This window comes from Vulpes lagopus, chromosome 1 (assembly GCF_018345385.1).
Source record: "Vulpes lagopus strain Blue_001 chromosome 1, ASM1834538v1, whole genome shotgun sequence".
Taxonomy (NCBI): Eukaryota; Metazoa; Chordata; class Mammalia; order Carnivora; family Canidae; genus Vulpes; species Vulpes lagopus.
The window spans coordinates 62,347,221-62,362,504 of record NC_054824.1 but is presented as its reverse complement, the minus strand read 5'-3'; the positions used below and the strand labels follow the sequence as shown (position 1 = coordinate 62,362,504).

The following is a 15,284-nucleotide window of genomic DNA, read 5'->3' as shown; positions in this document are numbered from 1 at the left end:
TGTGTTGCCTGAGGATTTCTGAGCACTTGGTGGGGCTTGGTTGGGGCTTGGTTGCCCCATCTGTCAAACCGGGATCGTTACTCCTATGTTGCAGGAAGCCTCCCAAAATCAGTGGAGAGAAAGGAACTGGCAGGGACAAGAGGAGGGCTGGAGTGGGGGTGTGAGGCCCCAAATTGCCAGAAGCCCCCAAATGGCCCCAAGCACTGGCCCCAGGTCTAATCCCAGAGGCTTAGGAGGGGTGAGGCTGTAGCTGAGCGAGTTTGATGCCTTGATGCAGAATAACCCAGAACCCCTCAAAAAGACCCCCTATCTTTACCCCACTGAGGTGGAGCATCCAATCCTTGGTCACTAAGGAGCCCCAGCCTTTCAGGGAAGCAGCAGATGGGCCCCACAAATGTAACCCGCAAATGACGTTAATGAGGCCCTTCCTTGCTAATTAACAGGTCCACATGACAGGAACCTGAAAAGGCCAGTCTGTCCCAGCAAGCCCCAGCAGGCCTGACCCAGGCACCAGAGAGAGGCCTTTGTCCAAGGGCAGAGGGGACGCTGAAGGTTGGGCTGGGCAGGAGCAGGAAGCCACAGGTTGGGGGGAGGGGAGGGGCCTGGGGGCGGGGCCTGGAGAGGGCCTCTCATCAGACCCCACCCCCGCCTCCTAGTTAGGACACCTTACTCGGAGTGTGCTCTGCAGACCTGCCCAAAGACTTCACCTGGGGACTGGCTGGAAATGCAAGTCCCCCATCCCGAACCTACTGCATCAGAATCTGATCCTGACAAGGCCCCAGGCGGCTGGATGCACATCAATATTTGAGCTGCCCCTGGGCCAAAATGACTTTGTGTCTTTTCACCTATCTGAGCCTTTTGAATCTGTTTCCTCAATTGAGAAAACACATGAGGTTTCTAGCATGGTGCCTGGTTCAGTAAATAACTGATAATAATAATGATGATCTTATTGTGATTGTTACTCATTTATTGGCTGGGAGGGGAAGGGGCACCCGGTAGCTGGTCTGCTGTGGTCAAGGGAGAGCCTGGCTTTCCGGGGTTGAGCCACAGGGACGAGAGGAGCTTACATAATGGGTGTGCATGTGCGCACTGACCTGCCAGCAAACTGCAGCACGCCTCCAGGGGACAGGAGTAAACAACAGTCTCCTTCACACCCCCGCAAGGTACACAGGTCAGCTTTCGGGAGGCCGGTGCCAGCCTGACCCAGGCAGGAAATACGTGCCCAGCTCCAGGGATTCACAGCTTCCTACCTTTTCATCTGGCTAGAGACACAAGGTCAGGGGACCCCAGGAGCAGGGATGCCAGAACCAGCAGCCAGCCCTAGGGAGCATCAGGGTTCTCCCGATCAGTGGCTGGCTGCAGTCCCTGCACATTTATTTAGATCTGCAGAAGTTCCAGGAGGAAAGAGAATAGCCATACCACATCCAGGGAAGGAAACCCCACAAATCTCAAGTTTCCCTGTACTAAAGAATCACCCGAGAGCTGGTGAAAACTCCAGACCCTGAGCCCTCGCCCAGTGATTCTGACATTGTGTGCCTGAGTGGGACCCCAGGAATCTGCATTTTTAACAAGTGTCCTATTTGGTTATGACAAAAGCAACCTACATTTGGAGGAACAAGGCAAGAAATATAGGACAACCCACTGCTGGGGTAGGGTGGGGAGGCAGGGGATAGAGAAGGTCGGGTAATTAATCCAAGGAGTCCAGAAAGACAGATAGCCCTGTTTCTGGCTGCTGCAGCCCGTCCCTCATCAAGGAATTTGCAAAGATTCACATCTCTGCTGTCTCAAGCATTTAGCAAACAATCGAGTGGCCTTTTAACATCTCTCTGTGGGCTGGCGGGAGGCTGGAGACTTAATTAAAATTGCATTTGCATTAAGTGAAGCTCTCCTAATAGTTATTAGAATACTTGTCAAGGAAATTGTTTAAAGAAAAACATACTCGTCACCACCTTCACCTGACTGTTTGCATTTTACCCACTGTACCAGCCTACCCTTATGCAAACAGACTTTTACGTGGTTGTAGCCACAGTTACTCCTTAATTCCCATACACACCTCCACATCAATTTTCCCCTCTGTTCCACTGCCTGTTCTCTAAGGCCAAATACCACCAGCACCTCAGAGAATATTACAGACTCCGGGACCCTATGGAATACTAATATCAACCCCTCTGAGACCTTAGGATGGTCCCAGTTTCCTCTGGTCTACAGCAGCATTAGGAAGAGATGACAAGGGCAGGAAGTGCTCAGAGTCAAAATGGCTTGGACATAATAAATCATACAGTAGTCATCCCTTCTTTTTTTTTTCTTCCTGTAAAGGCCCACCTAGTAAGTATTTTTGGCTTTGTGAGCCATACGGTCTCTGTTGTGGCTACTCAGCAATGCCACCGTAGCATGAAAGCAGCCACAGACCATATGTAAATGCTGGGCATGACTGGTTGTTTTAATAAAACTTTATTTATGATAATAGGCCATGGGCCAGATTTGAGCCACGGCTATAATTTGCCAATTCCTGCTCTTAGGGCTTTTCTTTTTAAGAGTCTTCAAACCCCTGCCATGTACGAACCTCAGGCAGCCATTCCGTAGACAGTCTAGACGCTATCCCCATTTCACAGAAGAAAAAAACTGAGGCCCAGGCAGTGGCTAGCCTTTACTCTATAGACAGAGGCAGGTCTGGTACCTCCATCCCATCGCAGAATCTCCAACATCGGCCCCTCCCATCCCCACTCCAAGCACACGCCCTGTTCAACAGGGAAGAAGACCTGGGCTACACCCACTGGCACCCCTGGGAAACACCCCGGAAACACTGGGAGCCATCCTGCTGGGTGCACGTTGTTTTCCACCCCCCATGTGCAGGGTGCAACCAGGCTGAGTCAGCTGGAGGCCCAACCCTGCCCTGGGAATGGGAGGAACTGGCCCTGGGGCTCCAGCCCTACCCCAGCTGGTGAAGGCTGCAGCTGGCCAGAGGTGACAGGACACGATGCTTTCACTTCTCTCACCAGAGGGACTGATCCCCACCAGCAGCCTGATTAGTGCAGGCAAAAATATAGAGAAGGGTCTCTGGCATTTTTAAGGTCTCCCCTCAGGAAAGGAATGTGTGTGTGTGTATATGTGTGTGTGCGCGCGCGCACGCGCGTGTGTTGGGAGAGGGGCGGCAGGAAACACGTTCTCAAGCAGGTGTCCCTCAAGTCAAATTCACCCTTGAATCACCTCCCAGTAAGTTAATGCAGCAAGCTGGCTAAGAGTGTGGTCTCTGGAGCCTGGCTGCGGGGTTCAAATATCAGCTCTGCCTCTAGAGGGAAATTTTGAGGGTACTGGAAGTGTTCTCAAACCGAATTGTATGGCTGCACAACTCACTGAGTCTACCAATAATCAATGAATTGTATTTGTAAGAAAATCCTGGCTTGGCCATATAAAGCTGTGTGATCTTGGGCATGTTACTTAACCTCCCTCTGCCTCAGTCTTCCCATCTGACCAACAGGAATTATAGTACCTGCATCATCATAGTACAACAACGGGATTGCTAGGGGATCCCTGGGTGGCTCAGTGGTTTAGCACCGCCTTCAGCCAAGGAAGGGCGTGATCCTGGGGAACCGGGATCGAGTCCCACGTCAGGCTCCCTGCATGGAGCCTGCTTCTCCCTCTGCCAGCGTCTCTGCCTCTCTCTCTCTCTCTCTGTCTCTGTGTGTGTGTGTGTCTCATGAATAAATAAATAAAATGTTAAAAAAAAAACACACACAAAACAAACAAAAGGATTGATAGATGAGGGTTCAACAAGTCAACAACATAAGGACTTTGGAATGGTATCTTGCACCTAACAAGGGGTCAGCAAGGATTTGCTACATGGGCGGGGAGAGGTGTTGGAGCTTCAGAGTCAGACTTGGCAGCACACATGTACTAGTAAGTTCCTAAACTGTGCCTCCAAACTGCTCTGCCCCTCCTCGCCTTTGCTCCTGCTGTTTGCTCTGCAAAATGCTGGATGCCCTTCCGTCTCAGTCTCAGCTCGAATGCTAGTTCCTTTTTTTTTTTTTTTTTTGAAAGATTCTATTTATTCATGAGAGACAGAGAGAGAGAGAGAGAGAGGCAGAGACACAGGCAGAGGGAGAAGCAAGCTCCATGCAGGGAGCTCCCCATGTGGGACTTGATCCCAGGTCTCCAAGGACCAGGTGCTGGGCTGAAGGCGATGCTAAACTGCTGAGCCACTGGGCTGCCCTCAAATGCTAGTTCCAATCACAAGTCATCTCTCTTCTCTGCTCCTTATGCACTTCGTTTTTTATAGCAAAGGCTCAGAACGGTCTAAATGGCATATGGTTAGCTCTGTTCCCCCACTGGCCTGAGGTCCTTGGGCCAGGGAGAGGTGATATCTTGCTTGTCCTGCTCCTGTCCAGGTGACTTGTGTCCCAACTATGACAACCCAGGTGCTGAACTGAATCCAACAGCAGGGGCTGAGCTATACCACCCTCTTGTGGGTCATGGTACAGTGGCCATAAAGGTCAGTGAAGACGATGGGGTGACCATGAAGGTAGGTGAGCTAAAACAGTGAATTGCTGTCCCCATCCAGCCGGTTTCCCTCAGTTATAGAGGGTACAAATTGCAAAAAGATGCAGTGATCAGGTGACCCCGAGCCAGAGCCCCAGGGCTGGGCTGGCACCGTGATCCCGGATGCCTGCAGGAGGCATACCAGCCTGCCTCAAGGGTCCGAGGGCGGCTACGGGTCCGGAGGGACTTCCTTGTCCCATCTTGGGCTCCTGCGTCTCGGCCTATTGACAACCCGGGCCCCACGCTGAGCCGGCATGAGCCTGTGACCCCGGTGAGCCACTCCGCTGTCTTGCACCGACTGCTGTCTTGCCAGCGGTGGCTTCCGTTGGTTTTTCCCGGGGCTCCCGGTGCAGAGCCAAGCGTGCCAGCGCCCAGATCGCAGCCCCCGCTCTGTGCCTATGATCTGGGCCAGGAGAGGAACGGAGCGGGGCAGACAGGGCGAGGGCTGCAGGGACAGCCCCTAGTCCTCGACTGGGGGGGGGGCAGGAGGACACTACGGACCCGCGGTGCAGCCAGCGGAGGGGGGGCGCGTCGCCCGCCCCGGAGCCCTGCTGGCCACGAGGAGTCGGACCTCACCTGCCGGAGGAGCGAGAGTGCTGAGCCCGGGCGCCCCGCCCTTTCCCGGGCCGCGGGGCCGCAGGTTGCGACGTGTTCCTGCCCCGCCGCTGGGGCCGCGCCTCGCGCCTCCCTCCCGCCTCCCCGAGGCCGCCGCGGCCGCCCGCGCTCACCCAGGTCGCGGCTCCCGTCCTCCGGCGCCTCCCGGGTGAAGATCCAGGGCGGGTTGGTGGCGTAGAGCGAGGTGCCCGCGGGGCTGGCGTGCTTCCTGCCGAAGAGTTTGCTGAAGGTGCCCTGCGCCGTCTGGCTCTTCTTCATGCTGCCGCCCGCCCGGCCCGGACTGCTCGCACCGGCTCCCGGGGCCTCTAGCGGGCCGTGCCGCCCCCGCCCCCGCCCCCGGCCCCGGCCCCGGCCCCGGCCCGGCCCGGCCCCCGCCCGCGCGCCCCGCGACAGGTGCTGCGGGCGCCGCCGCTCGCCGGGAAATGCGAGCCACCTGGGCAGGTAAGAGGCTGCGGCCGAGCCCCGGCCCCGCCCCGCCGCCCGCCGACTCCCCCGGCCGCATTCCTGCCCGCCTCCTCCTACAACAGGCCATTGTTGGCGCGGCCGGTGGGCTGGGGACCTCGCCCGGCCCTCCACGCCCAGCCTGGAAGTCGAGCCCCCCCCCCCCCCCCCCCCCGGCCCTCGGGGCCTCCCCGCCCCGCCCGCTTCCCCGGGGCCGGGAGGACGCGGCCGGGTTCCCGACTCGCCGGGAGGTTCGTGGCCGGGTCGGTCTGCGCCCTCGGGACGAGGCCGGGACGCCGCAGGGTTCTCCGGGCCCCCAAAACTGTGGGCCGCGAGCCTTCCGTGGGTGGTAAGGAAGTGCCCACTGGAAAAAAAGAAAAAGGAGGAAAAGCAATAAAGGAGGATCCCCCCACCGGATGGCAAAGGTGGAAAACAGCCGCGGTGAGAGAGCTCCAAAGAGAACCGTGCGATGGGATGACTAAATCTTGGCACTTTTTGTACATCAAATTCCCTTTTCTTTTTGAGAAGTCAAGTGAATATAATTTTTAGAAACCCAAGGTGAGCCAGGTGCACCTGGATCCAGTTCCCTTCCCAGGGAGAGGAGCTGTGGCCCTCAAAAGTGCTCGGAGAACAATCCTAGCTGAGGTGGGCTGCTTCCTCCTAGCGAGGGTCCTGGGAGTCGATGACTGGGTGGCCCAGTGCTAGGTGCTGAGAGTAGGGGACTGGCCTGGCCAACGCGGTGGATTTCCATGCTTCCTGGAGGCAAGAGTGGATGGCTGCGTGGGGGTGCCAGTCACAGGCGACAGAGTGCTTCCTCTGAGCCTCCCACCCCTACCCAGACAGTTGCAGTTGTCCAGCTCTTTGTACTAAAGGCAGTCGATTCCCCTTCAACTTTTCATTCTGGAAAAATTTGAAAGACGAGTAAAATGACCACCTGTACACCTTTCTCCTGGATGGTCAACACATCACCACATTTGCTCAGGTGCCCTCTCTCTCTACATGCACACACCTACACACGCCTTTTTATTTTTCCATTTTCATCTTGCTGAAGATGGAAACTTGTAGATATCCTGGCCCATCTCCCCATGCATACCAATACTTCAATATTCATTGCTAATAATAAGGATATTCTTCTAAATGACCACAATACAGTTACCACACTGCAGTATGAAAAATTTCCCAATTATCTCCCAAATGTCATTTTCATTTATTTTTTTTTTTGTCCAATCCACACTCCAGCCAAGATTCACACATTGCATTTGCTTGTCACGTGCCTTTACATATTTAGTACCATTGCCTACTTTTGTTTTTCATGACAGTGACATTTTTTAAAAGTCCCCTTTACTTGCTCCAGGTTAAGGGACAGGATGAGTTGGGCTTTTAGGGCTTGTGGCTATGAGGTCATTTTTTTCTCAGCAGGAGGGAAGAGACTGAGGAACAGATGGGCTAGGGGTGGGGTGGGGACAGGAGCATCTTTAGAAACACTTGTGTTCCCCCAGATGTTCTTGGTTGGAGACATGCCTGTGGTCAACCATGTCTTACCCCACCCACTACCATGGCACTCTTGGAACCTATTGCCATTCATTCAAGGAGTAGTTGTGGAGGCTCTCCCAATTGCCTGGTTCTGGGTTGAGGGTTTGGGGGTACATGGGAATATGAGCGAATTACAGAAGTTTTATTTCTACCATGGAGGATCTTGAGGTCTCATTAGGGAGATGGGTTTAATGATTCAAGATGGCAGCTCTTTAATGATTCATCATGGCATGGCCATGATGACTAAGTTCAGAATAGTCATTGGTGTCACTCATTACACATAGCAGGAATTCAGAGGAGGGGAAGTCAACATGGGCTGGAGAAGTCCAGGAAGGCTTCTTGGGAGAATTGAGACTTGAGCTGGCCCATGAAAGATGACAAGGATGTTAATAGAGAAGGGAAGGAGCTGTTCTAGCGTATGCACATACCCATACCATCCATCCCTCCAACCTCCTACTTCTGCATCATGGTTCCTCCTACCGTCCACACAGGGAAGGCACAAGGGACACCCAGATGCCCCATCATGCCCTGGACATCATCATAACCTTGCCCAAGGGCTCTAGACACTCAGGTATGAGACAGAGGCTTCCTTCCTGGAGACCTTGGAGCCATGAAGTGCTCCCATTTAGGGTAGCTCCTGGGCTCTTCTACTCTGGACCACCCCCAGCAGAGCCACTGAGGAGGAGCTCCATTTATATGCAACATCCACTACACACTTAGTATTCTAGAGAACTGTTCTGTGCCAGCTGTGGGCTGCAAAGGATCCAGAGAAATCAAAGACATGGCATCAAAGTTCAAGTTGCTTTCATCTATTTGGAGACACACACACACACACACACACACACACACACAGATGATTAGGGGAAGTAATGGGGAGGAGAAGACAAGGGGGACAGAGGTTCAGAGGGGCAGCAGTCAGGGTAAACTGGAGCATCTGGGGAGGGCACACAGGAGGCTCAGCATGGTGGAAGCTGGGAACTGCAGGGTGAGAAGGAAGTCACGGCAAGGTTGGCCAGGGTATCCTGGGCTTAAAAAGACCAGTGGGTAAGATTGGAAACAGCCTAAATTGTCCATCTGGAGATGACTGTTTAAATAAATTACAGCACGTCCACACAATGGAATAATAATGCAACTCAAAAGAAGAATGAGTCAACTGACTGTGTCCAGTTATCTCCAAGATAAACTGATAAACTGTTGACAAAACGGTGTGTGTAGTTTGCTACTATTTGGGGCAGGATAAGTAGGTTCTTATTTGCCTGTTTGTACTGGCACAGAAGAACTTTGGAGAGATGGAGAGATGCATAAGAAACTGATAGAAGTGGTTACTGGGAGTGGAGATGGGGGGAACTGGACAAATGGGATAGAAGTGGGAGGGAGAATTTTGAGCCTAAGATGCTTTTTTATTCTTTAAGATTTTATTTATTTATTCATGACACACACACACACACACACACACAGAAGCAGACTCCATGAAGGGAGCCTGATGTGGGACTTGCTCCTGGGACTCCAGGATCACACCCTGGGCCAAAGAAAGGCAGGCACTCAACTGCTGAGCCACCCAGGCATCCTGCTTTTTTCGTTATCCAACCATGTAAATATATTCGATGTTCAAAATTAAAGAAAAAGTGTGTCAGCCACACTTCAATTAAAAATAAAGAAAAATAAATAGGCGCATCTGGCTGGCTGGCTCAGTCAGTTAAGCAGCTGCCTTCAGCTCTGGGTCCACAATCCCAGGGTCCTGGGATCAAGACCCATGTCCTGATCCCTGCCCAGCAGGGAGTCTGCTTCTCCCTCTCCCTCTATCCCTCCCTCCCCTTGCTCATGCTCTCTCTCTCAAATAAATATTTTTTTAAAAATAAAGAAAAATTAAAAAGAAATAAGTAGGCAGGAGAGTCTAGAAGTATGGTCTGTAACCCAGAAGAAGCATCTGTATCACCTGAGATCTTACTAGAACTATAGAACCTACTAGAACTGTAGAAACCCTCTCCCTGACATTGGGCAACCTCTCTGGGCCTCAGTTTGTTTGTCTGTCAAACAGGCTATTAATTTAAGGTTGTCATGAGATGCAGTGAGCTGATGGATTAAGGTGCCCAGCAAAGGATCTGTGTTTTAACAAGGTCCCCAGGTGACTCAGGAGCTTGTGAAGGTTTGAGGAGCTGTGGCCTAGAATCAGTGGTTACCAGGAGGAGGCACTGGTGACTGGTAACAGCTGGGGGGTTTTGTGTATTTGTTTTTTTAAGTAATCTCTACACCCAACGTGGGGCTCGAACTTACCACCCTGAGATCACGCGTGGCACGCTCCGCTGACAGAGCCAGCCATGCCCTCCAACAGCTGTATTTTGAGGATGTTCATCTAGTAGTGGATGAAGGACAATGGGAAGAAATGTAGGCTGAGGGGCTAAGTCAAGCTGCTCGATTGATCTGTTAATTGGTTAGTCAGTTAATTAATACAAGCAGTTGTGGGGGGCCATGGGGGGCAGGACTAGTCTGCTGGTGGTAGCAACAGAGCCAAGCTTTTCTGTGGGACATTTCTTAGGGAGGAAGGAAGGTGTTGATGGACAGTTTGCACATAGGAGAAGTAAAAAATGCTCTGATGTGCTCGCTTCGGCAGCACATCTACTAAAAAATGCTCTGAGCCTGTTTCCTCGTCTGCAGTGGGGGAGCAAGAGTGGCCCTCATAGTGTTGTCAGGAAGATGCAGTAAGATCATGGGTGTGAAGTGCCAGCACAGGGCCTGGTGCCCGCAGGCCACCCCCACTCTGAAGCATTTGTTCATTTCTCTGCCCTGTTGACTCCCTTGCTTTCTGGGGGTGTTTTGGCTGGGATTGGGGGAGGAGAGGGAATCCGTGTGATCGTGAACAGCAGAAGGCCATCGGGCTGCAGAGTCTGGATGTCAAGGTTCTTTCTGCCCATCCCCCCACTTCACCCAGATTTCAGTCGCCCATTGGCAGGGGCTGGGTGGGGGGCAGTCTCTGGAAAGCCTGGGTTCAACAGGGGGCACTCCCTCTCCACCAGTCCAGCTCCCAGCAACACCTCAACCTGCTCCCCTGGTAAAAGAAACAGCCCAATAACAGGCTCTCCTAGAAACAGCCAAAGCCCAATCCTGTAATTAAATCTTGGTTCAGCAATTACTTAGTAACAAGAGCCGACTTTACTGGCCGCTTCTGGACTGTGGGGTGAAATTGGGGCCCAGACACTATAGTCTTCCCAGAGACTCAGCTAGGACTTTGTCAGATTTATGGCTTTCCCTACATCCAATGAAGCCAAGCACTCCTGGCTGAGAGAGTGCACTCCCAGTAGGGGAAGTGCAGGCCTGAGAGGTCCTGAGGTTCCCCTTCACCCCCACCTGGGTGACCCTGCAGGGACAAAGGTCAGCACTCCCAATTCCCACTTGCTACTGAGCTATGGATCATCTGGTCCAGCCTCGTTCCAGGCTGGAGACACCTTTTGCCAGACCAGCCCCTAAAACTTTCCTTTGGCCTCCGGTGGGGAGGTGGGCTCCAGTCCCCTGACTTCAGCATTCCTCTGGCCAGGTGGGTGCCAGGAGATGAGGTCAGGCTAAGATGAAGTCCAGCTCGCGGGAGGCAGAGGGAGACTCCCACATCCTGAGAGCGGGCTCAGAGAAACTCATTACCTGGTGCCCAAGAGTGTGGAGATCAAGCACAGCCCTGGGTGGGGGAGTGGTATGTTGTGGGGTGCTGAGGAGAGACTCATTTCCCTTGGTAACTAACCATGGGCTCTGCCCAGAGGACCATGCCAGAGTGGGAAGGATCCTTGCTGGGAAATAGGTTTGAATCCTGACTCTGCTGTTTAGCAAGGGTGTGGCCGTGGCCGAGCTACCACCTGAGTGTGTCAGTTTGTTCATCTGAAAAACAGGGGCTATTATGTGAGGTTATTATGAGATTCAACAAGATAGTGGGTCAAGGTATCTGAGAGGCTGACTCATGGTAGGTACTTAGAGGCTGCATGCTCCTGCCCCTGTTCCCAACCCGACTTTGGGTGTAGAGGGGCTACCCGGGGAACAGCAAAGAGAACAGTAGCCCTGACAGGCTGGAAGAGGGCAGTGACAATTCAACAAAAGAACCTCAAGAAGGAAAGTTCCACTGGGGCCCAGGACACGGGGTGGGGCGGGCGTCTGCAAGATCGCCCTGAAGCCCAGGCAAAAACATCCCATCGTAAAACACGTCCTGAAATCTGAAATCACGTGTGTGTGCACATGCGCACTTAAAAAAATAAATAAAAGGTTGCTAAGTACAAAAAGCAAAAAACAAAACTCCATGTAGATTGTGACTACAGATATATAAACTGTATTTGTAAATGGCCAGGGATTGGAAAGGAACAGAACCATGGAGAAGATTCAGCTGGAATGCCAGGACTACATGTGGGGTTTTTTGTTTTGTTGTTGTTTTAAGATTTTATTTATTTATTCATGAGAGACAGAGAGAGAGAGAGAGAGAGAGAGAGAGAGGCAGAGACACAGGCAAAGGGAGAAGCAGGCTTCATGCAGAGAGCCCAACGTGGGACTCGATTCCAGGTCTCCAGGATCACGGCCTGGGCGGAAGGTGGCACTAAACCGCTGAGCCACCTGGGCTGTCCTGTTTTTTGTTTTGTTTTGTTTTGTTTTTTCACTTTTTAGTAATGTGCTCTGCTGGTAGGTCATTTGTTTTAACTGAAAAGTCCATAAATAAGAAAGAACACAATTTAACATGGGATGCATTTTATTTTTATTTTTATTTTTTGCATTTTCTTTTAAAGAGTACTAGAAGGGAGAACCTGGAGATGCATATTCTAGAGCCACTTCCACCACTAACCTCCTGTGAGACCATGGAGCTATCCCGAACCTCAGTTTCTCCATCTGTACAATGGGAGGGTGGGATCCAGTACTCACTCGGGTGTGGTTTCATGTCTGAGTAAAATGCTCATTGTCTGGCAGAGCAGGAGCAGAACAACAAATAAGGCTGTCTGGCACCTTCTGTGTGAGGAGGTGACTCTGGCTCCCAGGAGAGAATGACAGCTGGGTTGTAGTAAGCATTGCCTGGGACACCAGGACCTGTGTGCAGGCTGTGGGAGCTTCAAACGTTCTGGATTAGTCCATACCCTCCAGGAATCAGCACAGCCCCACATACTTCTCACAGGCTCTGCAGAACAATCCTTGAGCTGGGGCTTTGAGCCCTGGGTGCCTTTCTCTGTGAGCCAACCTGCGTCTGGCTTACCTCCTCCTCTCCCTGAGATCTGGAAGGAACAGCCACTGAGCATCTCTTCTGTGTCAGGAGTGGGGCCGAGTGGATTGCATGTATAACCCACTACCATCATCAGCGCCACAAGGGACGGGACAATATACTCCTCATATGGGTGGAGAAAAGACTTTAAGTGATGTTTACTCCTAGTCTGTGACAAATCAATTCTGCTCTTAGGAATATGCCCCCAGAGAAATCATAGAGGGCCAAGGAGGTGATATCATTGCAGTGTTGTCTGTGGGGATGGGGAGTTGGAGGCCCCCAGGTGGGGGGGTCTGGGAGGAGCAGAGACATAAAATGTGGTGGATGCACTGCATCGACTACATCGCGATCAGAAGCGAGGAACCAGATGCTGGTAACAGCAACACAGATGGATCTTAGAAATCAGTAGGGAGCCATCAAAGTAAACAGAATGAGATCTAAAACACAGCATTGCCACTTATGTAAATGAAAACTGCCTGCATGCAAAACAATAATACATATATTTTGTAAGAATATATGAACAAGAAGATGCTCATTAAGTACATTAGTATGGTTGCCTCCGGCGGGGGTGGGTGGGGAATGTGGTTGGAGACTGGAGATGAAGGGGGAAAATTAGTGCAAGAGAGGAGTCCTTCGTAGACCAGGGGTGGTAATGCACCATGCACAAGGTGTATGAATAACTCAGCCCTCTGTACTTGAAGTCCGGCAAAGGAAAAACAAATAGGACCAGAGAGGCCAAGCAATTTGCCCAAACCCCACAGCAGGTGAGGAGAGGTGGACAGACTGTCCAAATCACCAGGCCTACATAGAGCAGGGCGGTAGCAGGGCACTTTGGCAGCAGAGAGGCAGGAGGGGTGGCTGTGTGTGCCAAGGTGTGTGGGTACCGGTACCTGGTGAGTTTCCTGTGCTCCAGTTCAGCCCACTGAGGAGTACAGGTCAGTCCTTACCCTCCAGGAACTTTGATGATGAATAAATTGAGTTGATGCTTGGAGTGTGGCAAAGAAGTCAGAGAAAGGTGGTCTTCCAGGAGGCAAGACTGAGTCGGTGTGGTCTGGAGTTTAGAAATAATAAGATAACTCCTCGCACCTACCTTGCAGCAGGCACTGCTCTAAGCTCATGGTGGTGAGGTGGGTGGTGTGTGCACAACAAGCCTTCCAGGTGGATTCTGTTATCAGATTAGGAATTGAGGCAGAGACAGGTTAAGTGATTTAGGTAAGTCATGTAGCTGAGAAGTGGCAGTGCTGGGATTTGAACCTAGGCAGAGGGGGTCCAGAGGTCATGATCTTTTTTTTGTTTTTTTAAGATTGATTGATTGATTGATTTGAGAGAGAGAGGGAGAGAGGAGGGACAGAGAGAATGAAGCAGACTCCCCTCTGAGTGTGGGGCCCAATGTGGAGCTCAATGCAGACAGGGCTCTTTCTCACAACCCTGAGACCATGACCCGAGCCGAAACCAAGAGTCAGATGCTTAACCTACTGAGCCACCCAGGTGCTCCCAGAGGCCACAATCTTAAACCATCCCATGATTTACAAATGAAATAAGACAGATCTGGCTTGACTGGCCAGGCTTTGCTAAAGGAGGTCTCCCCAGCCATGTCCTGTCTTGAGGTCCCCACGAAGACGGTGGCATAGCCCGGGCTGGAGATGCTCCTGCCAGGGTCCAGGCCTATGGTCAGTCATGGGGGAGGGGTCCCTACGTGAAGTCCTCAGGATGAAATTCAACTCATCTTCCTTCAAATGTTCAAGATGGAGAGACCCAACATCCTCATGGTGCACTCAGCATGGAAGCTGAGGCCCAGAAAAGTGGTGGGACTTGTCTCTGATTACCAGGCAACCAGCCCAGCACCTCCCTCTTTGGCTGAGACAAAGTGTGGAGAGTGCTAAGTTGTGGTGATCTGCTCACCAAACCCCCGCCGGTCCCCTGGGCTCCTTCCTGACAGCTTCAGGCCCCGGGCTGGAGCCAGGCCACTTTCCTCAGAGCTGGCAATGCTGGGCACATCTGCCACAATACCGTGTCCCCGCTTCATTCCCTCTCAAGCAAGATAGCATCACCTCAGAGCCTTAGAAATCCCTGACCAGAAGCTCTGGGAAGGGAAGCCCTGATTGCCTCCGCACCCCCCCCCCCCCCCCCCCCGCCTCCCCTCCTGGGCCCTCCCACCCTCTCAGAAATTAGGGGTCATTACCATCAGGGTGTGAGATCTGAGCAGTGCACAAGTCATCAACACCCCAACTCCAATCTGCCACAGGGCCCCAAAGTCCACCCCGTAACCAACAGTCAGTGCTGACACAGTGCCAGGAAGGAAACAAGCCCTTGCCCAGCCCAAGCCATTGTGGCAGAGGGCAGGAAGTCACTGGCTTGTTCTATCTCCTTCCCCTGGTCCTATCCCTTCGTCCCCTTTGAAACCCAGGTCCCTCCCATATGTGGGATTTCTGACCCATTCCTAGAAGGTGCCTATCAAGTCTGGTGTTGGGCATGGGTCTGGTTCTTGAAGATGGGGATGGGATGGCCCATTCAGCCACCTACCCATCAATCCAGTTACCTGCTCACACATAATAATAGCTATTACTTACCAAGTGCTTACTCTGTGCCAGGCCCCATCCTGAGCCCTCTGCCCATCCCTAGCAGGTAGAGACCTGTAGTCTACCCATTTTACAGATGAACAGACTGTCAAATACTATCTACAGAGAAGTCAACTACTTGCCGGAGGTCATACAACTAGTAAAATAGTAGAGCCAGTTTCAAGCTCAAGGAGCCTGACTCTTGGGCCTGCTATCCTGTCTCTACAGCACAACCACCCAGCATGTTAGCCATTTACTGGCCATCTATCTATCCATTCACCCCCAGGCACCCTGCCCAGCCTCCTGTCTACAGAACAGCATAGGTAGAGGCTTGGAGTGGAAAGAGCAGGGTGTGTTTAAGAAATTAGCTACTGTATAGAGTG

General features: G+C 52.3%; 2 protein-coding genes across 2 annotated transcripts in view; one reads left to right on the top strand and one right to left on the bottom strand.

Moving 5' to 3' along the window:
- Positions 1-5,574, bottom strand: part of C1H6orf132 (chromosome 1 C6orf132 homolog) — a 33,078-nt gene extending 27,504 nt beyond the window's left edge. The window contains exon 1 of the mRNA XM_041745314.1: positions 5,265-5,574. Coding sequence (XP_041601248.1) covers positions 5,265-5,409 — 145 coding nt within the window. The 5' untranslated portion in view covers positions 5,410-5,574. The remainder of the gene's footprint in view (positions 1-5,264) is intronic.
- GUCA1ANB (GUCA1A neighbor) overlaps positions 5,408-15,284 on the top strand; it is a 16,506-nt gene continuing 6,629 nt past the window's right edge. Inside the window, exons 1-2 of the mRNA XM_041748059.1 lie at positions 5,408-5,419; positions 5,461-5,592. Of these exons, the coding sequence (XP_041603993.1) occupies positions 5,408-5,419; positions 5,461-5,592 (144 nt within the window). The remainder of the gene's footprint in view (positions 5,420-5,460; positions 5,593-15,284) is intronic.